Source organism: Monodon monoceros, unplaced genomic scaffold (genome assembly GCF_005190385.1).
Source record: "Monodon monoceros isolate NGI ecotype Baffin Bay Population unplaced genomic scaffold, NGI_Narwhal_1 Super_Scaffold_2, whole genome shotgun sequence".
Lineage (NCBI taxonomy): Eukaryota > Metazoa > Chordata > Mammalia > Artiodactyla > Monodontidae > Monodon > Monodon monoceros.
Window position 1 is genome coordinate 62,452,386 of NW_021703776.1, and position 26,190 is coordinate 62,478,575.

A 26,190-nucleotide genomic window follows, 5' to 3' on the forward strand; every position below is an offset into this window, starting at 1 on the left:
TGCCTTGTATAAGCATAGGGACTTTTATGGGTTTTTTCCCCAGGAATTTTCTTCAGGAATTTACTAGCACCTGTAAGTGAAGAAAAGAACAATCTTTCTCTTGCATTCTTGACCCCGTTCTCACCTATTTTCTTCATGACGTTACTCCCCCAGTTACCTAACCCCCTCCATCACTTTCACTTCAACATCTTCTCTTGGATGTCTTTTTCCCTGGTGTAAAACAAGTTCAAGTTTCCTTGATCCTAACACACACACACACACACACACACACACACACACACACACGCACACACGCTATAATTGGCTTCCCTTCAAACTATTGCCCCATTTCTCTCCTTCCCTTCACTGCCAGCCTACTGAAAGAATGGTCTTCAGTCAGTGCCTCACATATTTTCCACCTTCAGTACATGTCAGGATGATTTCTGTCCTCACCACTCCCATGAAACTATTCCTGCTAAGGCCGTCACTCATCTCCCAGGTGCCTAATCCAGTGGCCAGTTCCAGATCTTCTTCCCCTTGGCTGTGGGTGACACTGAAATCCGCGGGATGCCCACTCCTCCTTGAAACTCTCTCAGGCAATTTAGCCATCTGCTTTTCATTGTCGACTTAGCAGTCATTTTATCTGGACTTGACTATAAAACATTGATAAATGACTCATTTGGAAAAATAGGTTTTGAGCATCTACTCTCAACCAGGCACTGCACCAAGGCTGGCAAAAGATAGTGAGCAAAACCTGCCCACTCTGGAGAGTAGTGGGGTGGGTGGAGGGAGGCATCAATCCCACAAGGACATGGTTGCAGGCTGTGACAAGGGCCATTCAGGAACACCGTGAGAATGTTTAGTAGCATCCTCATCTAGTTTGGGGATCTCAGAAGCCTGCCCTGAGAAAGCTTTTTGCCTGCATAAAAGGAGGAGGAGTAGGTTTTAACCAGGAGAAGTGGGGAGAACATTCCAGGGGAAGGAATAGCATGCACTGTGTTAGGCAGTGAGATGTAAGGGAGAGAGCACAGACCCAGCATTGCTACTTACTAAACAGTCTGATGTTAAACAAACAAACAAAAAACTACTTGACCTCTTTGGGTCTTAGTTCTCTCTTCTGTTAAAAATTTTGCAGTCATAATTATATGTGCTTATATTTGCAGTGCACGTGGCACGTAGCAGGTACTCGGGAAATGTTGCCTCACCGCAACCTCTTCCACTCTCGGGGCTGTGAGCATTGCGGGGCCTTTAAAGCGATTTCTCCTTAGCTGCTTCTAGGAAATAGGCCTCGTATTCCATCTCTCTGGGGCTTATACAAGGGTGCTGTCATTCCAGCAGAGGGTGGGGAGCTGGTGAGGAAGCGGTGGGCCCAGGGTGTTTATGATTTGGGTTTGGGGAATGTCTGATCCCTAAACCTCTTTTCTGTGATTTGAGAGTAGCTGCGTGCCATCTCGCATTGATGGGGTGAGCTGGGCCTCTCAGGAAGGACGCTTCTCCTTTTAGATCTGGTGGACTGTTTCCCTTGTGCAGCCAAGCTGCACAGACTGTGGAGTGCAAAAAGCCCTTCCTTGCACGGTGATTGGATGTGAATGCTAGTTGATGGTGGAGGCTCGTCGGCGGATGCTTGATGAAAGGCACCCAGCATCTGAAAAAAGTTCACCGCCGCGCAGCATCCTCCAGGGGCGGCCGCCACTGCCGCCCTTTTATTAGCGCACGTAGTAGAGGGTTTGTGGGGCTTGGCAGCTGTCCACTGCCTAATGTGAAAAAGGCCCTGGAAACATCCGCCCCTTTGAAGCAGCTGGGCTGGTGGCGGCTGCTGCGTGTGGCTGGGGTGTGGCCTCCAGATGCTGGATGCCTTCGCTTTCGCTTTCGTGGATTCTCCTCACCGCCCTTGTAAGAAGCTCTCGCGATAGCTGCCCTCTCGGTGGGCAGGTGTGGTCCAGACAGGCTGACCCGTCCCGGAGCTGCAGGGGCTAGAAGTCCCTAAGAGCAGAGGCGAGGGGATGCCACCCTAGAGCGAGAGAGAAGAGAAAACAGCATGCCATTTCCTACACCCTCCTCAACTCTGAGCATCAGGTGGGCTAGGACGCCAACCCCGGGGTTTCCGCCTTGGCCGCCTCTCACCTTCATTTCCGGGTGTGGATGAATTTCTCCTCTTTAGGGACGGCGGTGGTGGGAGTGGGAGTCTGTTTTCTCCCTTACTTTTCATGAGAATCCTATGAGAGATTATACCAGGGAAACTGGCATAGAAAGGGGAAGGACTGTACCCCAAGTGACACAGCTGGGGCTTTCACCCGGGGACTGGTGACTCCACGGTGCGCTTTGCCTCCTCCTGCTAGGCAGGACTCCCTAATAGCTGCCCTGTGTGGGCACACTTTCCTCTCCCCGGGCCCAGAGATGAGCAGGAGGTCCCGGCAGCACAATTCAAGGAGGCTCCCTCTCCAGAGCCGTCCTGCACTTACAGGAGCCCCAGGCTGAGCCTCCTTAATCGTGCTGCTTGTTGCCCGCCGCCTTGCCCAGTCTTGCCCTCCTCACCACACCGTGAATGTCTCAAATGTAGAGCAGGGTTGCTTTGTACACAGCAGGCACTCAACAAGTGTTGGTCAAGTTGAATGGAACAGTTTCAAAGATGATGTGTATATGTCTGTGTCGGGGGAGAAGTATGATGAGACGGGTCACCCCAAAGAAGAGATATTGAGATTTTTCTGAGTAAAGAGTCCCCTCTTGTTCCTGGAGGGTCTTTCCACGTATGAATATCACCTAGTTTTAGCTCACGTTTAGACGTAGTCATGAATACTGGTACTATAGGGACCTGCTTTTTTAATAATGAAGAGGTAGGAACAAGGATGAATATTGGCATCACGCTGGCATCTTCGGCCTCAGATTGTGTTACCGCCTCAGATGCGGGAGAGTTTCTCTCCTGCTCACGTGAAAGGTCTGGTACTCTTTTGTACTTGAGATTTTTTGGTAAAAACAAAAGTATGTGAAGCTAGATGCAGTGCATAAGGAAAATGAGATGTTACAAAAAATGGAAAAGCTTCTGGTCTGTTACCGTTGATGATCCACCTCGCTTGCCCTCCTGGCAGGGTGCACCTCCAATACCCCACCCCCTCCCCACGCAGCGCAGGTACCCCACGTAGGCGTTCATGATTATGCAGGGATTTAGTCCACCAACCAGCCTTACGATTGTTTTACAGTGAGCATGACAGTGATGGATTGAACGTGTTTAAGAGAAAAGTTATTGATTTTCTGACAAGCAGCCATTTTTATGTTCTCTTTTATCAGCCAGCCTCCCCCGGAAAAGTGAAGGGTAAGAAGCAAATGCTGGAGTAAGAATTACAGTTACTTGATTCTCTAACTCTTGGCCACTAGAGGGGGGTAGTGACCAGGCTTCCTCTCTCCTCTGATGAGTGTGAGACATCTTTGCCCAAACTGAAATAATGAGTGACACTCAGCAAATGTCTGTTCATCAGCTTTTCCCGTCGTGGAGCCAGTGTTTCATACTCAAGCAAAGGTAGCTCACCTTTCCTAAGAGGAGTATTTCCAACCATGTTAGTGTGTATAGAGTCTTTGGCTTTGGCCCCTTTAAAGTTGTAGTGCCTGGGTGTGGGGCAAATAGAATGGTGCACACACCTTCCCCGACCCTAAGACACAAGAAAACTTAACTATGGGCATAGGAATCGTAGTTTCCACATATGATCTGATATATGGCCTTATCAAGGGAGAAAATATTTTATGTTCCAGAACATGCATGATGGTCATTTGGTCTCTGTTCAAAGCAAGTGTGAGGGACTCCTGTTAAAATTGGCATCTATGGAAAATCATAAACATTGCTACTCTTTCAAGGAGTTCTCTGTGTCCACAGATACCTCTTATTCCACCAAAACAATCGCTGGCTTTAGAAGGGTGTCCGAGGCTGATGCCCATTTCTGGAACTCCTATGCAACGCGCTAGTTTCTGCCATGTAGGTCATGGCATTTGCCTCCTAGGGAGTGTTATGAGGATTAAAGCAATCACTATTTTTCAGTGTCTGGAGAATGTATAATTGGTGCAAATGCAGCGTCCCTAGGTTTTAGGTTGGAAGTATGTATAAGTAGGCCGTGTGTACACGACAGAAACAGAGTCCAGGCAATCAAAGGGGTTCCTTGTGAATAACTATCAAAATGGTTTGGTAGGTTATTTCCCTGTTATTTTGGTAGTTGGATTTTTATTCTTGTCAAGGCAGGAAGAGAGCAGTTACAGAGGGAAGGACACTGAAGGCAAGAAGATGAAAACACACGGGGCTGAGTGGGGAGCTCAGGAAGATAGTGGAAGAGTCAGCATGGGCACCAGCACACTCACGGAGTCTGTGTGGCACCAGGTGTCACACCGAGGAGTTAAGGATGGAGATGATGACGACTGGAATGCCTAAAAGAAAGAAATGCCTTAACAGTAGACCTGCCAGGCTATTCTGTGAGGAACGAGGTCTTCAGGAGCAGCTCTGTGACTGCCTGTCAGGGACTTTTTGTTTTGCTTTTTAACACTGGAGTTTGGGTCACATGATGGTCAAATCTCAGATCTGTGACTTAGGCTTTTACTCTGAAAACCCTGTGCCCTTATAGTGTTGAGGAGAACCGAGGTAGCCGCTGCCGAGTTATGCTTAGAATTGTTTTCTTAGGTATAATGTGACATGGGTATGCCTTCCGACCGTGGCTATTACCTCTAGAGTAACTGGAAACTCTGGGCTTTTCCTGGGGCCCCTCTCTTTGCCTGGAATTTCCTTTTCTTCATTCTCTAACCAAACATGATTCCACAGATCCTTCAAGACCCAGTTCCTGCGTCTCTCCTACTCTGTGAAACCTCTGGACACCCTGCCCGCCCCTGTGAACTTAGTTGCTCTAGCTGCCTGCCTGTCATAGCAGGCATTATGTCATTAAGAGTTTGGTTTTTCGTATCTGTACGATTTCCCCTTCTCGGTACGGTGCCTCTCTCTTCATCTCCGTGCCTCTCTCTGGAACAAACAGGGCTCAATGAATTCATTCTTCACACTAAGGAGTGGGCTCAGGGTCTAATGTGTGTGTGTGTGTGTGTGTGTGTGTTTTGGTGGTGGTGAAAGCTGGACTGCAGATAAATTCAAGATCCACAACCAGAGAAAGAGCTGGCCTCCCAGAGTCTCCTGCCCTGTCTCCTAGGATAGAGTTCATGAAATGCACAAGCCCATCCAGAAACGCCTGACCTTGCTGTACTGGCCTGGCAACCCCAGGCCACCTGGAACCAATATTTAAGCCAATATTTGCTTTCGGTTATTCTCGCCCGTAGTTAAGCCATGGTAGTGCCAAACTGTGGCTAGCCCAGGAAGGGGCTGCAGGGGGCAGCAGGGACTCCCTACTGGCTGGCTCTGCAAGTTTGCCCCGCAATCTCAGTGACAACTAAATAAAGCAATCTCATAGTTCACAGTACTGAATCTTTGGGCCCTGTTTTTTAGGTCAGAGTGTGTTTTTTGTGTGTGAAAGTGTAAGGGTGCCCATATACTATAATATTGAGGAGAACTGAGGTAGCCACTACTGAGTTATGTGTGGAGTTGTTTTCTTAGATATAATGTGACATGGGTACTGACCGTGCCTACTACCTCTGGTTACTTCCATGTAACTCAGGTTAGGGAGGTCAAGGCAGAATTCAAGGGTTAAAGTATACGTGAAATTTTAAGTAGGCTCTTGGTAGCTAAACACGCTCTGTCCATCTAACAAGGACTCTGTCTCACGTAGCCTTTCCCATCGATTCCCAGGCACTAACAAGCCTGAGATGCCTTCACTTGCTTCTGTGAACTTTCCAGATATACGGAGCAAGGAAAGCCATATGACCCCAGGGTGGTTTTCTAGTCATCTTCCGGTCTTGTTCTGGTGTTGATCCTAGGAAAGCCGCCCTCCAGATTAAACAACATAGCCCAGCCAAAGACCCTTCCTGGTGGCAGAGGGGAAAGCCAGAGCTCTGACTCTGGCTCCCAGATGGGGCTGGCTGCTGTCACTCCTGGCTTGCCCTTCTGTTTCCCCAGAAGCAGAGTGTGGAGAGTTCCCAATGGTTCATATTATCTGTCTTCAAAACTGTGTTTGGGTAGCAAAGTCTTGAGCACTTGCTTCTCTCTGGCAGGGGTGGCCCTCATGCCAGAAAAAACAAAGGGAAAATCACTTGGTATGCTGTTGCTAAGAAGCGGAGAGTTGTTTGATGTTTTGATTTTAGCAGCATTGGAGGCTTGCCTTTTTAGTAACAAGAAGAGCTATAGGTTGCTCCTACAATATTGGATATGTGCTTTTCCGAAAATGTGTCATGAATGCAGAATTCTCTCATCAAATCCTTTTTTCCACCATTCATTAAATTAAAAAGAAATCCTCTGGGATACAGGAGAGGGGTGCAAAAAGTTCAAAATGAAAACGATGGCGGAAATGTTCTTGTAGAAGCAGCTTCATTCCTAGGTGGCCGTGGCCAGCAGCCCACATGCCGTGGCCATGTTAGGCAGTGGCCAGCAAGTAGGGGCAAGGATGGATTCATATCCTTCAGATATCGGTGTCCAACTGTCTGACCCTGTGCAAGCTGTGTGAAGGGTATCAGGCCATTCTCATCCACTTTTGATGATTCACTGAATGTTTAATGAGCTGTGTGTGCAAGGCACAGTGCTTGGCTGGATGAGCGAGATACAGTCCTCCTCCTGAAACAGGGAAAGAGGCAATTAGGATTCAAAGGGTCTGCGCAAGAATAAAGGTGTGGAGGGGATAAGACCCAATAGGAAGGGGATAACTTTTCTTGGGCCAGTCAGGGAGCACCACGGAGGAATTTGAACTGTCTTAAAGGATAGGCATCTGACTTTTCCAGTGGAAAAGACAAGGAGGCACATTCAAGGCAGGAACAGCAAGGCAGAAGGAAACCTGAGGGTTAATAAGACACTCATATGTGACTGGATAAAAGAATGAGTGGAGAAGAAAGAGGGATGATCTAGATCGCTAGGGACCTTGACTTTTTTGTTGTTGTTTTTGTTTTTGCGGTACGCGGGCCTCTCACTGTTGTGGCCTCTCCCATTGCGGAGCACAGGCTCCGGACGCGCAGGCTCAGCGGCCATGACTCACGGGCCCAGCTGTTCCGCAGCATGTGGGATCTTCCCGGACCGGGGCACGAACCCGTGACCCCTGCATCGGCAGGCGGACTCTCAACCACTGCGCCAGCAGGGAAGCCCGACCTTGACTTTTTGAGGCCAAGAAATTTGAACTTCTTCCGTAGGTGCCCGGTGAGACATCAGGAGTGAACTTCATCTTAATCTCACTACACCCATAAATCCCTCTGCAGAGGACAGGGATGGTTTCCCAACATAGATGGAGCTGCATACTTGGTACCACCATCCAGTACCAGTAGGACTTTCTGCAGTGATGGAACTGGTATAAGTGTCCAATATGGTGGCCACTAGCCGCATGTGGCCACTGAACACTTGAAGTGTGGCTAGTGTGACTGAGGAACTGAGTTTTAAATTTTATTTAATCGTAGTTAACTTAAATTTCCATTTAAATAGCTTCATGTGGCTAGTGGCTACTCTCTTAGAGCTTTACAGGAGGCAGTGGTTGTAACTTGAGGGAGGGAAAAAAGATGAGGAGGGCTCCCCTGCAGGTAAGTTGTGATAAGTTGTATTTCAGGGAGGGAAGGGACCACAGATGGCTTCTGATACTCGTACTCTGCTGGGTGCTATGAGGAAAAGCCTTCAAAGGGTCTTAGTGACACATGGCACACGTACATAAAATGGTTAGAGAAGGGAGGCAGGTGGTGTGACAAAGTGCTGGCAAGCACGGCATCAGCTCCCTGGGACCCTGCAGTAGCTCCTGGCGTCCTCTTTCCATATCTCTGCACCATGCAGCTATGCAAACCCCACGGAGCAAGAGTCCTGCCTGCACCTCTCTGCTGTCAGGAAAGATGCCAAGTGCAGGGAGGATACATCAGAAAAGCATTTCTAGGTACATGAATTAAAAGCTCCTGTGACAGAAAGTATACCTTAAAGGGACCGCACAGGCCAGTGCCCTTTACCTGCAGAGCATTCCTGGTGAATCTTAATTGCAGTGCAACCTGTGTTTTCACTCTGGAGCAATGGGTGGCGGTGTTTTCGGACCAAGAACTCAGCATCAAACAGGACACTGCTGACAGAATAATGCCATGAAAGCAGAGAAGCCAAAGCCATAAATCTCAGTAACTCCTGGAAGTGATAACATTCTGCTACTGATTCTGTAAAATGAATATAAATGTAGATATCGGTGAATACTGACTAAGGAAAGGACCGTAATCTTCCATTAACATATAAAAATTCAACTCCACTGTGTCATAAATTAAGATTTTCCTCACGCTGAATTATTAAGTGTGATAAACAGGAATTGAATGACAGTAGCTTTGCCCCTCCCTGACATTTGAAAGGCATACGAGGATGCTTTTATTTTCTCTTAATAAATTCCTTTGTAACCAGCAGAAGCATGCATAATTATTCTGTTATCCATTCCATCCGCCTGGATGTCAAGTTCAAAGCATCAGTAGATCAATGACGTGGAAATCTGAGGACAACATAAAGTGAATCAAATCACAGCCTATGTCAGGAGGCCCCCGATCCACAGATTGGAAAGATTTTAGCTGGAGAAGTATTTAATAACTAAGATCTACAAACAGAAACTCTGATTTTCTCCCATTCTTTATTTTCTCACTCTAGGTTCCTAAATTTGGATTTAAATATTAATATGTCCTATGTCGTTCTTTTTGTTGTTTAAAAAATACACTGTGATTTTTTATCTTTTTAGAAAGGTGATATGTGTTCATTGTAGAAAATATGGAGGAAAATAAAAAGAGCCACCACTCTGAGTTGACTGTTATGAATATTTGGGCATATCTGTTTTCAGTTATTTTTGTTTTCTGTGTGTGACCACACAAGACTGAAACAGTTTTGCTCTTTTTCAGTTAATCCTTCCTGAACATTTCCTCGCATTTTAAAATATATTTCCTAAACAGCATTGTAATAGCCATAGAATATTTCATCATAGCGGTCACCTAAATGTATCTAACCAGGCCCCTATTGTAGGCAATTTAGGTTATTTTTCTTTTCTTTTGTTTTTTTCATTTTAACAACATTGTGATGAAACCCCTGTATATAAAGTGTCCACGTGCGTTACTATTTCCTTAGATGTGGAATTTCCCTATCAAAGGATAAGAACGTTTCTTAGGGCTACTTATAAGTATTGCCAAATTGCTCTCTAGAAAGATCTTCTAGTGGTGTTATGAATATGAGCGTTGAGATTAGAAAGACCTAAGTTCAGTCCTGGTTTTGCGGTTCCGGGTCTGTCATCAGCCATGTGACCCTGGGCAACTTGTTAACATGTCCAAGCTTCAGTTTCCCTTTCTGTTAAGTGGGCTAGTAATACGACCTGCCTCATATCCATTTCTGTGTGGAGTAAATGTGGTAATTCATGTAAAAGCTGAGTAGAGCAAAATGCTCAACATAAGAGCTAACAGTTTTACACTTTTCTAGCAGAGTATGCACTGTCTATTCCTCCATTCTCTCACAAACCCTGGGCACAGTTTTGCATAAAAATCAACTTGACAAGTGAAAAAAGACATAGTTTTAACTTCCATGACAAAACACATCTTTCAAGCCTTTAGAAATACGTGACATATTTCAAGTCAAGGGCTGATTTTGACAAACGTCTTTCCCTCAAATGTTGTTTCTCATGAGTGGCAATAGAACAAGTAATAGAAGAAGCCCAAATCTTCCTTAGTTTTAAAGGGTAGCTATATAACTGATTGTGCCTGAGGGCCCAGAGCAGTCTGTCGGTGGGGTAGAGTACGTGTACGTAGCAATTATTAAGTATGTGCTTAGAACATTTTCTCTCAGCAGTCTCAGTGAATTGGATTTAGCTGTCCATAATTTATTTTAAATTGTATAAATAGCTTCATAAGACAACTGGAATAAATAAAGAGAAAAGAAGGAAAACATTGGCCAGCAATCCCTTCACACAAACAAGTTAAATGCTGTTTGTTGACTGTCCACACAATTTTACAGAATTGCATTAGACGTTCTTTCAAAGCAGAGGATGCATTTCCTCCTACTGAGATCTTTTCCATACAAGTACCATCATTTTACCAGGCCCACGAGGTGCCATCCCAATTTTGTCACGTCAGTGGGAGCTGAGTACAAGGGCAAGAGACCCATATCCCTGGGCCAGGAAAGAGGGTGCTTGACAGATGTGAAGCAGAAGCGGGCTTGGAGGGTAGGACCAGGGCAGCTGAAAATGTTGCTGTGAAGTCTGAGCATGAATGTGACCAGTGTAGGTTAGTCTGAAATAAAAGTTGAAACAACAAAGGAAACGATGTTGAGGAGGGTTCATACTCAGACATTCAGAGGCTGTTTTAAGGACAGCCTTTATTTGGCTCTTCTTGGAAGCCCGGAGGCTCCACATGAATTTAAAGACACAACATGTGTGTCTAATATTGGAAAGGCTTTGCTGGTGAACACAATTTCACAGGTTTTCTGTAATACAAGTGGAGAAGGTATTAAGAAATACAGCCTTGATTATTACAGAGAGAAGAGAGAGTAGTTTTCCTGTCCTGATTATTGTGTCTTAAGTACCAGGCATAAAATGATCTCTCATTCGATGAAATGGAAGCCTTCTTGAGGCTTCAGATCCATCTCTCTTTTATTCCAGTTTAGTTCCCAGTTTCCAAGGCTGTGCCCTTGCGTGTTGAAATGTAGTAACTTTGAGGGTACACGGTGAGTCTACTGATTCTTTAATATGGTTTCTGCCATTTAATTCTTGTTCAGAGCAGGCAGTGCACCAGCTCCACCCAGAGCTAGCAGGTTACTCTCTATAATCAGGTATGTACACATGTCTCACACCCAGAGGAAATGCTCACATAGTAACATTGGATGACCATGTCCTGATCACTTTTCAAGATCATTGGTGCTATTTGTAATCTTGAATATTATTTTTTTCTGCTTCCAGCCTTGAATTAGATTCTGTAAGCAAGAGGTTTTGCTGAACAGGGTATGAAAAAAATAAGCGTAGTCTAATTTTATCAATCTTGAGCATCTTGCATAAAATGTTAAGTCAAAATTGTTAGACAGTAAACTTGCTGGAAGATGAGGACGAGGATGCTGGTATGCTATGACAAAAAGAGCACTAGTCTCGGGAGGCGTAATTTAATTCACTCTTTTGCCACTTACTAATGTGACTTTGGGCCTATCTGTTCATTTGTAAAGTGAAGTTTTCATTTATAAAACAGGGACTACGCTACATCCTATTTAGCACTCAGTGACAGACTGCATGTGAAAGTCCTTTGTAAACTGTAATATCATATTCCGGTGTGAGGTTGTTACTATGCCTCCAAGGTCAGCATATTTGAAAATTTATTAGTCTGTATTTAAAACACATTTCAGTTCGCTTTACGTCCTGGCCCATCATTTCCGCATTTAAACTCAAGCAACAAAGACCTTGGCTCAGTCGCCTTTTCTCTTGCAGTCTAATTAGGGGCCTGATAGTTTTGCTTTGTTTGGAATTTGTCACCCCATGTTCTAAAGGACGAGATTCAGTGTGTTCCTCAAAAGACTAAGATTCTGAGATATTGCAGAATTGAATCCTAATTGTTTGTCCTCAGAAAGCCGTGAGATTTTATGCTTTCATCAGGTTGGTCACTATTTGGGTTACATTGTAATAGAACCTGTTATTCATATATCAGAGCTATTCACAAAATGGCAGCACCTTGAATAGGGACTATATTCTAAGAGCTGCCTTCCCAACGTGGTAACCGATAGGCATATGTGATTGTTTGCAACTAAATTAACTAAAATTAAGCCAGATAAAAAATTCGGTTTTTCAGTCACACTGGATACATTCCAAGTGCTCAATAGCTAGATATGATTAGTGGCTACTACTTTGGACAGCGGAGACTATAGAATATTTCCATCATTACGGAAAGTTCTGTTGGCCGGTCCTACTCTAAAAGAAAGGGAACCTGATGTCACATTGTTCAGAGGTATCCAGTAAGGTTTCATGCAGAATTTTTATATCATTTTTAGGTTTCCAACCTAAAAGAGCAACCTTTAATGTCCAATCAAGGGTTGACATCCACCCACCCACCCCTTTTCTCCAAGCTGCATTTAGGACATTTGATAATTTGATATTTTTGAATGCTCATTTCTTTTTATTGGGTCCCTTAGGTCCTGCGTGACAGATATGTGTGAATGTCCATCCCATAAGAACTGTTACTGCGAGTCATTCTTGGCATATACCCGCGCCTGCCAGAGAGAGGGCATCAGCGTCCACTGGGAGCCTCAGCAGAACTGTGCAGGTGAGAAGTTCCCGGCCGATCCAAACATCAGAAACTCACTCCAGTGCCCAGGATAGCAATAGAAAAGACTTGATGATGTGAATGGTCACAGGCTCCCTTGGCCAGAGGGAAATCTTATCAGTGGCCCAGCTGGATTTCAACTTGATAAAACACAGGGGCTTCCCACTGGGCAGGATAGAAAGCACTTAAGAGAAATGCTTTGTGACAAGCACATTTGAACAATTTAAGGATTTCCACTGCTGCAAAATCCTCCTAACCTCGAGCTACCAGCTGGATGTGCTTAGCACGTGGACAGTCACAGCTGTGGTTTCTGTTATGTGTGGAGCAAAGGAGATTTGGGACAATTACAGTCATTTAAGGTCTTCAGGATAAGTGTGATTTTTTTTTTTTTTTGAAAGAGAGAAATGGTTATACAAACACTAGTAGAACATTCTTTTCCTTCTGAGAGACAGATTGCTGTAATAGTCATTTTAGCTCTTTGATCTCAGGCAAGTGAATTAGCTTATTTGATATCTGTAAAATGGACTTCTTTGTTCATCCCAGAAATGTTTCTTACAAAGTGGCTAAGTACTAGGCATTGAACAAAGCACTGTGGGCACTTTGGTGACTGTAAGAGATGAGGTGAGGTCCCTGTCATTGAGGTGCTGGCAGCCCAGTGGGAGAGCCAGACAAAAATAGTAAGTCGAGCACGGTAGAGACTTGCTAAGTATGGTAAGGGTGATGAGGGGGCAAATAGGGCAGAGCAAGAGAAAACAAATGGGGAGGGAGTCGGTGGCTACTTAGATGCAGAAGAGGGAGCACGTCTCTGTGGGGATGTTGTTCCAGCCAAGCATTGAAGGATCCAAGGGACTCAGGGCAAGAGATCCATGCAGAGGAAACATATTTGAATAAGATATAGCCGCTCTCAAACTGGAAGGGAGTCGGTGCGGAGGGCCGGGGAAGGAGGGGCACAAGATGAGAGTGGAGTTGAAGCCAGCGCCGGATTGCAGGACTCTGCAAGTCTTGGGAAGGAGTCTAGCTTTTATTCCAAGAATGGAAGCCACTGATGGGCTTTAAGCAACCCTCCTTCTGCTTTCGAAAGGTCGCCCTGTGTAGAGGCTGCTGTGTAGAGAATACATTGAATAGGGCAAGATTGAAGGCAAGAGGCCATTGCAGTCTTTGGGGTGACAAAATGATGGTGGCTTGGATTAAGATGGAGGCAGTGTGTGGAGGAAGAAGAGAGATTTTAGAAATATTTTGGAAATGTACAATAATCTGTACTCTGCAGAGTTATAAGCATTAGTGATACGTATGTGAAACATCTTAGAAGAGTGCTCAACTCATAGAAGATACTCAGTAGTAACTGCTGCTCTTATTTAGACCTGAAGATGAGATGACTAAATGTTTGTCTTTTACTGCAAGGGTTGGCAAATGTTTTTCTGCAAAGGACCAGATTTGCCTGGTAGGGAGAGACTGGGGTTTGCAACATTCTACAGGAATCCTAGAAACCTTAGCTGTGCTATTAGAAAAGAAGGCAGTTCATGGCGCTGCTAACTCTAGAGGGTCTACACTGGTGGAGGGCCGGAGCTGTCATCCGGTTGGAAGAGGGCTCAAGAATTGCCTTTGTCTATATTTTCAGTGCATGGACATCGTGTTCACTTAGACAGTGGGTCTCAATCTGGCTGGACATTGGAGCCACTCTGGGAGCTTAAAAGATAAACCAGAAAACTATGCCTGGGCCCCTTGCCGAGGTATCCTGCTTTAATTGGCCTTGTGTATCATTTGAGACCTCTCAGGAGATTCTGACCTGCAACCAGAGCTGAAACTGCCGAGTTAATTCATATGCTTATTTGAGTGGCTCTGGGGGAGTAGGACGACGAGCGTTTTGGGGGTTACTAAAGCTTCCTCAAGCCACCCCTTGACACAGTCACTAATCCATGTCCTTATAAAGCTCTCAGACCCTTTTATCTACTTGTGAACTTCCCTTTTGGTTTTGTTCTCTCCTCTGCAAGCCCAAGTCCAATCTTTATGTCTGAGTTCACTTTCCACGGCAAGAGTGCCTCTCTATCAATGCTGTCTTCCCAGAGGAGGATTGAGTTGATAAAAATGACCCATATTAAGGTATGGCTGAGGCTCCTGAAAGGTGAGACTAACTGGCTTACCTCCCACCTAGCGCCTCAGTGTGGGGTAGTATAGGAAGGGCAGGATTGTGAGAGACTGGGTCCTTGCACCACACCTTGAATATGCCCGTCTCCTTTTCTCTGCTTTGAAATGAATAAAATATATGGACTCAAGCCCCAGCCATTCATCCTGGTGTAATGTGGGGCTCAGCAGAACTTTATTAATTTTATTAGGTATGGTGCTGTGATGAGGATCATATCAGATACGGAACATGTGAACCCTCTCTTCCTGATGCCAGGCTGTATTTAACACCGGTTCAGTGCACCCAATGCATTTGAGGACTACACTTTCCCCACTCCAGGATCCTGAGTTTAGGGACTGAATCTCAGCAGCTAAAATGACTTTTCTAATGGAAAAGGAATACAGCTTCTGAAAGGTTCCATTCACCACTTAAAATTAGCAGAACCATCTGAGTGAAGTATACCTCTGTCAATGTTTGATTGCAGGGGAACCTTTTATACACACACACACACACACACACACACACACACACTCACATTGAACTTCCACAAATTGATAGTTGGTATTTACGGAGATATGCAGCATCTCTCAGTAGATTCATTTCTGAGTCATCTGGAATATTGAAGACTATAAGAATACTCTTTACTAATTTTTAGTTCCCACATCTTTTGACTTATGACAGCACTTAAGGCCACTTAATACTGAGAAGAGAAATTTTCCAGGGTAAAAGGCTTGGAAGTTGAACAAATAAGAAGCCAGCCAGGCAAGAAACTCTGAATGAACAAGTGACATCTCCCAGGCTAAGTTGGATTTTAGCACTAGCATGACGTATGAAGCGTATGCCCACTAGCTGTGGCAAGGAGGACTAGTGAAACTCTAGTTTAGTGCAGGAGTTACTAAATACAATACAATGTGCAGAGGGCTATTGTGAAGGTCTCTAAAAGTTTCATTAACGACCATTTATATTAATGTGTACTATTTTCTAAGCACCTCCTTTGCCCCAAGGACTATACTAGAACTTTGTGTTACATTTTATCTTATTTAATCCCCACTCTCATCTATATGTTAACATTCTGTTACGCACATTTTACTGTAAAGGACATTAAGGCTTAGAATATTTCAGTAATTTGCTAAAAATCACAGAGGTGGAAACTAAGAAAGCTAGGAATCAAACCTAGGTCAATTTGCATTATAGCCACTGTTCTTAATTATTACGAGAACACAAATAAGCAAGTGCACTGTAGAAAAAAATATATATCTATGAATATATATTTATTTATGTAAGCATCCACTAATTTACGGAAATATTTGTTCTGTAGATCTTTCCAATTTCTATTCACTTGTTCCTTATCATTGATACTTGTTACTTGGTACCTTCTGACTCTGTAACTTTGCTATGACCTTGCTCCTGCATCTTACTTTGCCGTCCTTAGTAGATTTTCTGCCAACCTCCCTGTAGGTGCCACTACTCATTGTCACCGCACTTTGAGGAATACATTTTCTAAGTGGGCAAGGAGCTGGGATATTCAGAGTGGTGTGTGTGTTCCGGCAGCACATGAGATAGTCTGCTGGGTTCTGTGAGCAGTTTCCTCCTTGTTTTATTCTACAAACTCCAGGTGATTCCAGCCCCTGCCCTGCAGCAACTCTGCTCTGCTTATACACACTCACCTTTCCCTTGGCTGACTGGGAAAGGATCCTGTAAAGGATTAGGAGGTAAGGTCAGCACTGTGACCTTCAGCACAGTAAGGGCACATGGGGACAGTGAGTTCCAGAGGGCATAGATCTACACTTATTGAGCGAATTATTAAAGTCAACACGTGGCGCCTTTATGGGGTCCCACAGAAAGTAACGTGTAATGATCCTTGCACGCATTACAGAGTAGCTGCTTATGTGCCCCCTTGAGAATAAGTACCTGCTAACCCTAACCACTTTGGTAGTTTCCTGGTTTTTAAAAAATGTATTTGATCAAATGAAGCCTTTTCAGATGCCCCTACGCAAATCATTTATGTTGTAAAAAGGTATTGTTTGCCTTTTATAAGTTTGGAAAAAAATGGATTAACAGAGGGTAATAAAACAAGGTCCAAGTCAGGATTAACTTTCTAGGATCTTCTAAAAGTTGTGCCAGTTTGAAGGCAAATTTAATCATGTCATCCCCCCATTTAAAACCCTTGCAAGATTCCTCTTCCCCAAGGCTTACAGCCCCTGCCTACTTCTCTGCCTCTGTCTCCTCCCACTCAAATCCCATGCTCCCTTCCTCCAACAAAGCAAGGATCCTCCCATTTCTGATTGGGTCATGGCTGCTTGTTGTTGCTGACACCCCCTTACCCCCTACTCCCCACCCCCACCTTGGCTCTCAGTGCTGTCTCTGCCTGGGAAACTCTTCCTGCCATTGTCTGACTGACAGTGTCTACTCACCTTTTAAGATCTAAGTGGGATCTATTCTCTGAAGTCTTCCTGGATCCCTACCCAACCCTCCACACTGAGTTGATGGCTGTCTTATTCCTCCACTGTTCTTTGTTCTCACTGTCTAACGTGTACATCTTGCACTTAATTAACAATCTGTTTATGTGTCCTCTTCACCTATTTGGCTGTAAGTCCAGGCTCCTGAGACTGAAGGTCAGAGATGATATCTGATTCACGTTGGATTCCCTGGCCTAAGAGAATGCCTGCCACATAGTAGATACTCAGTAGATGTTTGTTGATTTAATTTGAATTGAATGGAGATGATGAAAAAGATCCTTTTTGTTTTTTCTAGTAGTTCTTCATTTTCAACCTTCTAATTTCTACCTGTAGATGGTGAGGGAAATCTCAGTGTTCAGTAGTCAAAGGTAAGGTGTCACAGAGGAGCAGTAGAAAATTAAGTGATGGAATTAGAAGAAAGAATTGAGAGGTCAGAGAGAGGAAAAGACATGGGAGAATGCATGTCTATAGGAGAGGAGGGAGAAGGAAGAACATGGGTGGGAGAGAGGAATTCTGCCGAGTTTTCATACTAGAAGGGATCTTTGCAAGATCTGAAAGGGAGCAAAGTATCTGGAGGGTAAAGTGAGTTGAAAGAGGCATTCTGGAAGCAGCAGAGTGGAAAATGAACTTAAGGCCAGCCAAATGTAATCCAGCTTGGGAACCGGGATGATGGATTGAACATCATTAAGATGAAATCATCATCCAACAGGCACAGACATTTATTAAGCTGTTCCTCTGTGCCTGGCCCTATGCCAGAACTTTGCATCATAGAAGACAAGGACTCTGCCCTCAGGAGTCCCAGACTCAGTGGTTCATTCTGTTCAACCAGGGGTGCTTGTTGTAGTGACCCCTGGAACCTTTAAAATCTACAGCTACCCAAGGCTCCACTGTAGACACAGAGCAAAAATCTTTAGGGAAGGGACTGAGGAATATGTATCTTTTAAAAGATCCTCAGGAGGCTCTTGTGAGCATCTCTGATTAAGAACTACAGCTGCACAGTAATTGGGGGATTAAAACAAGTAAACATAACTATAATGTGAAAAGTGCTGTTGGATGAAGAGGGAAGGGTATCCTGGGGGAGAGATCCAGGTAGCAACTCGAAGGAGGTGACGTTTGAATTAAGACTTGGAAAATGATTGGTTTGGGAAGAGAATCCAAACAGTTGATAATCAATTTCAGAGCTTTTTGACTGGAAATTAGAGCTAATACTGTAGTAACTGATGAAGAGAGAAAGAGGGAAGGGAAGAGAGAGGAAGAGAAGGAAGGGGAAGAGAAGAGAATGTCAGGGGAAGAGTCTTGGAGGCAATTTGAACATTTAGTGCCAGGGAGCAGGTAAATAAGCCCAAGAGAGAAGGTGTTTGCAAGAAGTTAGCCGGAGAACCTAGAAATTTCAGTGTCATAAGATAAAATGGACAAAAAGACTAAATGTTTTGTGGTGAGATCATGTGAGAATGGGGACTGCCTCTATGTCCGTGGATATGGTCATTGTGGAAAACGTCGGCGGGAACTGCTTCAGTAAAATGGTGGGTGAGGAAGGTAGGTCACCAATGGTAATTCATGGCACGGGAACTGGATAAAATGACTGTGAACTTTTCTATGAAGTCTGGAGGTAAGAAGTCTGATAGGTGAGGGAATACTCTGCTAAAGATTAGTGTTGACCTGAAAATGTTTCCAATATTTAGAGGATGGAGCCAATAGAGACAGAGGAGATAAATGTGCATGGAAAAGGACAAATAATAGAGCAAGTTCCTGGAAGAGATGGGTCAGAAAGCAGAAATGGCAAATGAAGGCTGGGTGCCGATGAGGAGAGGCAGCAGGGAGGTGGGTTAAGGTGCTCCTGCAGACGTCCTGAGTCATCAATAAGAGAGGATGAGTGCGCTGAGACTGCGAAGAGCTCCAGTAGAGTTTCAGGTGGAGGAAGGTGGGAAACAGCAGGAGCTTTTCAATGTGCACCTACTTCCACTTTGGAACTATTCGTTGCCCTCTTCTTTGCTGAAAAGGCGTGAGTCTCTACAGTGACCGAAGCATGAATGTGAGGGTTGTTTACAGGACCAGTTCTCAAACGTGGCTGCCCATTAAAATTAACTGTGCTGGGGAGTATTTTTTAAATTATTTTTAAAATACTGATAACCTGGTTCTACCTTCAGAGGTTCTAATTTAATTGGTCTGGGGTGGGAGTCCAGGCGCTGGGAAGTTCTCTGTCGACCCTGATTTCCAGCTTTGAACACCACTGATCCATAAAAATAGAACAACACATGGATACAATTATTTGCTGTGAATATGATATTCAGCTAGGGTGTTTCCAAATTATTAGGCATGTCCAATGTATAGCATATTCTATTAATCACCGAAAAGAGAAAAAGAGAACTTGGAAGGGATCCGTGAAAAGTCAAAAGATTATCAGAAATGCATAAGTTAAGAGATTTAAAGAAGAAGAATTAAGCTGATCCACTCACTCACTCATCCATCTATCAATGCATCAATCACACAGCAGCTCTCTGAGTCCCTTCTACATGTTAAACACCACACTACTGCTGAAAATAAACAAAACGGCCCTTCCCTCAAGTAGCCTAGATTTAGTTGGAGAAAGAGAGACAAGGAAATGGATGATTATAATTTCATGTTGCAAATGCAGGGATAGAGGTGGGCGCCAGGTGCTCTGAGTATACAGTCAAGGGACATCCTATCCAGACAAGAGAGGAAGGAGAAAAGGTTGGGAACTGAGTCTAAAAGAGGGGAAGATAGGGTGAATGGTGGTGACATTCACCGAGCTTGACAGTGGCTCCAGGAGGTTCCTAGTGGCCTAAAGAATAGAATGAAATTATGAGAAGCCAAAACAACATACTAGAGTTACATGGTGGAGGTAACGTTTGGGAAAGTAGCCTTAAAGAATAGTAGTAAATTTTTACTTATCCACTGTGTCAGTTAGGATCCAGGTGGAAAACAAGTGGCACATGCAGTTTACTTAATTGAAGTAAGTTTCATAGACGGACTACTTTAAAATGGATAAGTAGCATGTTGGGAAATAAGGAAAAGTCCAGTGCCCTGGAAACGTACTGTTTTTACTCACAATAAGCTGACACCACATGTGCGGGTTGGTTTTTTTTTTCCTCACACCAACCAGTTCTCCAACACTCTGGACACCAACTGGGTGTCCTAAAATTCCATTCCATTTTGAGAATAACTGCCCAGAGTTAGCATCGGCCTCCACAGGTTTAAGGGCTCAGTCCCACAAGACGCCTCACTTCAGATGCCAGCTGCAAGTATTGAGTCCCTAGGTTACCCTCACTTCTGCTCCACTTGGCTACAAAGTCGGGGGAGAGAGGTGTTCTCACAACCCCCTCCCCTAATTTACGAGAATTGCTCACAGAGCTCTGGAAAACACTTATTTGCTCTTACTGGTTTATTATAAAGGATACAAATGAACAGCCAGATGAAGAGGTACAGAGAGTAAGGTCTAGAAGGGTCCCAGTGCACGAGTGAGGACACCATAATCCCAGCACCTAAATGTGTCTGCCAGTTTCAAAGTTTTCTGAACCTGTCGTTAGTCATTTAGGGCTCTGTATGGAAATTTCCTTATGTAGGCCTGATTGATTAAATCACTGGCTGAAAGTGATTAATTCAATATCCAATCCCTCTTCCCCTCCCTGGGAAACGGGGCCGAAAGTTCCAACCCTCTAATCATGCCTAGGTCTTTTTGGTAACCAACCCCCATCCTGAAGCTATCTAGGGACCCTAGGCACCGGTCCTTACCAGCATACAAAAGACACTCGTCACTCTGGAGATTTCCAAGTGTTCTAGGAGCTGTGTGTCAGCAACTGTAGACACAGGCAAGTGCGGCTGGAAGCTGGATTGTTACTGCTGTTCTTCAAGAGGATTCTTCCAAATCAGCGGCCCCCAGCCTTTTGGGCGCCAGGGACTGGTTTCATGGAATACAATATTTCCATGGACTGGGGCAGGGAGGGGGTATGGTTTGGGGATGATTCAAGCACATTACGTTTATTGTGCACTTTATTTCTATTAATTATTATTACATTGTAATGAAATAAGTATACAACTCACCATAATGCAGAATCAGTGGGAGCCCCGAGCTTGTTTTCACTTGCCACTCTCTGATAGGGTTTTGATATGAGTCTGCAAGCAATTGATTTATTATGGCCTCCCTGTAGTCAAACCTCTCTGCTAATGCTAATCTGTGTTTGCAGCCACTCCCCAACGCTAGCATCACTGCCTCAGCTCCACCTCAGATCATCAGACATTAGATTCTCATAAGGAGCTCACAACCTAGATCCCTCACCTGCACAGTTCACAGTAGGGTCGTGCTCCTTTGAGAATCTAATTTCACCACTGATCTGACAGGAGGCGGAGCTCAGGCAGTAATTCGAGTGCTGGGGAGTGGCTGTAAATACAGATGAAGCTTCGCTCACTTGCCTGCCGCTCACCTCCTGCTGTGCGGCCTGGTTCCCTGTTCTAAATCCCTAGTGTATCAACATTCCTACTCCTGAGAATGAGGGGTTGCACCTTTGATTGTCATTGGAACTAACTCAGATGGAAAAGTCCATGTGTCATAGAACTTCCAGAATGTTGGCAGTATTTTTTTCTGACAACTGTATTCATGAATTTCAGGAAGTCTCCGAATATTGTCAAAATCATTTCAGCTCCAAGTTAACAAAGATAGTAACTTGCTATGATTTGGCTACATCATCATTTTTACGTTCCCTGACCAGCCAGCCAGCCACTTCCCTCTCCCCAGTCACACATCTAATTTTTCTCCATTGGTCCCTACCCGACTCTTGCTCAATTTGTCTCAAATTGATTAATTCAGCGCATGATCACTAGATTAAAATATGTCACTCATTTCCAATACCCTTGGCAGGTTTTTCCCTGTATGTGTAATTCTGTGTATTTGAATATCGAGGTGGTTGCAGAAATTATTTTTATTCATCACAGCTCAATAGCTGGAAGAACTATTTGGAGTTAACTTTTCATACTATTCTCAATACCTAAATAACCTATAGATTTCCTTGAGGCTTGACTAATGTATAGTTTGTCCTATCTGGGAATAAAGCTTTTTCATTTTATTTTATTTTGAAGTCCGCTGGCCCAGCAGGTGGATCTTTGATGTTGTCTTTCTAGGTGCAGGTGGTTCCTAGAGTGTTTGGGCAGTGTTGGGTGTTTGTTATTCTTTTGTTAGGATGCAGAGTTGCACCTGTGCTGTGGGGAGACCAGGGCCATCAGTGACGTGAGCCTTCGGGAATGGCATGGGGCTGAGGGTGAATTAACCTGGCTCTAATGGTTTCCCCACATCTCACCTACGTCACCTCCTCTTTTTCAGCCACCCAGTGTAAGCACGGTGCCGTGTACGATACCTGTGGCCCGGGATGTGCCAAGACCTGTGACAACTGGAATGAGATCGGTCCCTGCAATAAGCCGTGTGTTGCTGGTTGTCACTGTCCAGCAAACTTGGTCCTTCACAAAGGAAGGTGCATCAAGCCAGTCCTTTGTCCTCAGCGGTGACCTTTGTTCCGCTCCTTCAGACTTTGAACCTGGTGTTCTTGACACTGAAGTGGAAGAGCCAATGAAAGACTGCGATATTTGTGTGCTGATTCTGCAAATACACACACGGAGTATATATGTGTACATATATAGATATATAGATATATTCAGAAACACTTCATCATTTATATAAACTATAGGTGGATTATTATATGTATATTTTTTGCTATAAGACATGTATTGTTTCTAGGATCCTAATCTGTAAGCCACTGAATACATTGTATAAATAAACCAGGTGTTTTTAATTTAATAAGGCAGCATGCAGACATATTGGATGGTTTTACCATCACATACGTTTGTCATTTTTAAGAAGTTTTCTAAGAAATCTAAACTGCCTGCCTGAATTAATTTTTGATTTGAATAGGATTTGCAGTTGAATGGGAAGTGTGTTTTTCTGGAGAATGGCAAATTTATCTAGGGGCATTTCATGCTTCCAAAGAAAGGAAAGTATGCCTGAGAAATATGGCTAGTGATTGGCGACAGGCTCTAATGGTGCATGTAAAGCAAGGGGTAGAGGCTGTTAGACTTTATTGGGTCATGGTCCGATATTATTTCCAGAACTGATTGGCTGGTTGCCAAGAAATATGTATTTGTCACTAGAGCATAACCGAAGAATCAAATGATTTCTTGCCATCTTTGCATATTCCTTGAGTCTCCTAATTTTGTATGTGTGTATGATGGATATGTCCACCTCTGTGTCCCACATTGAGATGCTGGTGTGTCTGGATGACTTGTTAGTTTTATTGAGGATGAGCAGGTATTTGAAGAAACTGTTGTACAACGTATGACAAAATACCCATTTCTCTGCATCTCACAGCAATTTAGGATGAGCAAATCCAATGAGTTAAAGTAAGCTATCTCCATTTTGTGACTATGCCATGTGTGAAATGAAAGCCTGTATTTCTAGAGGATTCCTAGACCAACACTATTTGGCAACAGTGAATTTGTCCTAATTATTAGAAAGAAAGGCTTTACTGATCGGTTGATTTAACATCAATACAAAGAATGGTCTACATGCTTGCTCTTACTACTAGTCACCATGTGATTTTCCTGACTTTTGTTTTCAGTTGAATAAGTGAACATGTCAACAACACAAAACCCACTGATGTCTAAAACTAAAATGTTCTGCATTGTAGTAAATAAAGGGCTTAAGATTTAAAACAACGCATTTTCTATTTCAAGATGTGTTGTGTTATACTTTACAAATAAGCTATGGCAAATTCAGGTTCATCCATTTTTAACAGCTTTCTTTAGATATATTTTATATACCCTACAATAACTCATTTTTATAAAGAGTGTTATTAGTAGATAATAGCAAACCTCCAAAGTTTTGACAGTCGGCGTAGTGCCATTGCTTGTTAAGACATTTGTGTTCCTGTTACATATATTCATGACAGCTAAAGGATTAGTCTGGATTTTTTACTGGGGCATCTCCAGCTGTTTGAGAAAATTGAATAAGTCACACAGTGTAATAGTGATTGTCTGGGACACCAGGGAATGTGGTTGTCATTGTTGTGCTTGGGCCATAACCAAACTCAGTATCTGGGACCCAAGGTAGCCAGTGCTTCAGTGCTGCACTTGGAAAGGGGGCTTTGACGTAGGAGACTTGGGCTCCAGGTGTGGTTTGTGACCTTGTCCACAACTGTTTAAGCATTTGGGGCCATAACTTGTTTCTCTGAAACACAAAGAGGCTTTGTAATATATGGGCAGGGTTGAGGATCAGGAGACCTAAACACCCCGCCGCCAGTGAGATAACCTGCACAGTAACCTGAGACGCAGTGTGCAAACCCTTTTACACCTACTTTTTGCTCTTTGAAACCTTCTGGAAATTTATTTCCAAATACTTTCAGTCTGCGGTTGGTAGAACCTGTGCAGATACGCAGGGCCAACTGTAGATCGTGCTCAGTAAAAGCAAGTTCTTTTTCCTCTCCCTGTGAAAATAAGAATGTTTTGAAAGTCCTAAACTAAAAGTTTTGCACTAGGAGGAAAAATGAATTGTTGACATTTACAATCGCAATTTTTGTTAAAAGGGTGGCACATTGAGAATTACCAGTTCTTCAGGTGAAAAGCCACCCCTTTAAACTCGCTGTTTCCTGAGTATCTGACTGTAATAGGGAAGAACAAATCTGACCCCTTATTGGATCCATTTCTTTTCCTTTAACCTTTGTATTCTATTGCTTTTGCTGCAAGTTAAGAATGTTGCCTCTAGCCTGAAATATACAGGATACCTCATTCTCAAGGCTCTGACCTTTCAAGGTATAACACTTTTCCATTCATACAGAGATAAAATGTTGCAGAACAGAGAATAACATTTGTCTTGTTGAAGGTTTATAGGAACATTGTAAACCTATGTGACAGCTGCAATAACAAAGGATTCTGACACCAAGAAGTTTACACCAACCAACCATACCCCCTCCCCTTTTAGTATAAAAGAAGCCTGAATTCTAACTAGGGTAAGATGGTTCTTTAGGACCCTAGTCCACCATCTTCTTGGTCTGCAGGCTTTCTGAATAAAGTCGGTATTCCTTTGCCCCAGCAACTCGTCTCTTGATTTATTGGCCTGTCATGTGGTGAGCAGTACAAGCTTGGACTCGGTGACATGACCACTAGCCTGTAAAAGGGCACCTCCCCTCAAATTGAGAAAGACCAGTGGTTGACTCTTTCCCCAGCTTTTGTTGAACATGAAAAACCCATTTTGACTGGAAAACTCTTTCTTACTATGAAATATTTCAGACACACAAGGAGGTACAGAGAATAATGTTGTAAACGCCCATGAATACATTACCCTAATTAAGAAAAGTAACTGGTAGGCCATTGATATATTTTTCTTGCATAAATCAAATCACATCAATCTCATGGTTGCAACAGCTGCATGTGGACTTTTTCCTTGCTGGGTTTCTATTCACTCTGCTACTGTTTGTCACTCAAATTCATCTGGATCTGACAAGTATCAAGGATGTGAGTCTGAATGCTCTTGGTGTGGGAGAAAGAGATGCCTTAGGGGACAGGCACCAAGATATTTTAATTAGCCATCTTCTGTAAACCACCCTCAGGAGCAAGCAAAAAAATGTCTCTTATTCTAAAGCCTGAAGTGTCAATACAAGCCTTTTAAGAACTCAGGATTTTAATTTTGAAAAATGGCAAGGTTCAAGTGGCCCAGGATGAATTATTAGGGGAAAGGAACTAATGCTGGTGATTATGTTGACCTTGAATTAAGAACCCAGACATTTAGTCCTTTAAGGGGAGCTTTTGGGCTTTAGAGCTATGTTGTTACACAGGATTAATTAAATCAATCAAATGATGAACACGTGCATGAGATCCATCTTTACTGTGTTTCCTTTCAGATTAATTTTGAGCAAGCCAGCTTTGAAAACATTAATGTGGGAAATCTGCATGTAGGGATGCGCCTGAATTAAAGGATAATTCAGAGTGCGACTGGCTAAGGAAAGGGGGAAGGGTGTTCCAGGTAGAGGGGGAGCAAAGCACTGAGGCAGCCAGCGGCTCTGTACTGTGGCTGCACCACAAGCAGCATGGCCTGAGGGGAAGGGTAAGCACCTGTGTGGAGCGTCCCATGGTCATGCTAAGGAGCCTGGGTTTAATCTTTAGGGCAGTGCTTCCCAAAGTTTTATGTCATAGTGCATTCAGGAAATAACATTTGAGTAGTGAAGTAAATAGGGCTGCTTGCAGCTAGAGATCACATCTGGGGACATCTTAGGTCCAGTCCAACTGCTCCAATAG

The 26,190-nt window shown here is 43.8% G+C and overlaps 1 protein-coding gene across 2 annotated transcripts in view; it reads left to right on the forward strand.

Moving 5' to 3' along the window:
• Positions 1-23,616, forward strand: part of BMPER (BMP binding endothelial regulator) — a 262,209-nt gene extending 238,593 nt beyond the window's left edge. For both annotated transcript variants that reach the window (XM_029234380.1, XM_029234379.1), the window contains 2 exons: positions 12,185-12,315; positions 22,232-23,616. In XM_029234380.1, the coding sequence (XP_029090213.1) occupies positions 12,185-12,315; positions 22,232-22,413 (313 nt within the window). In that variant the 3' untranslated portion in view covers positions 22,414-23,616. The remainder of the gene's footprint in view (positions 1-12,184; positions 12,316-22,231) is intronic.
• The last annotated feature ends 2,574 nt before the right edge of the window (positions 23,617-26,190 follow it).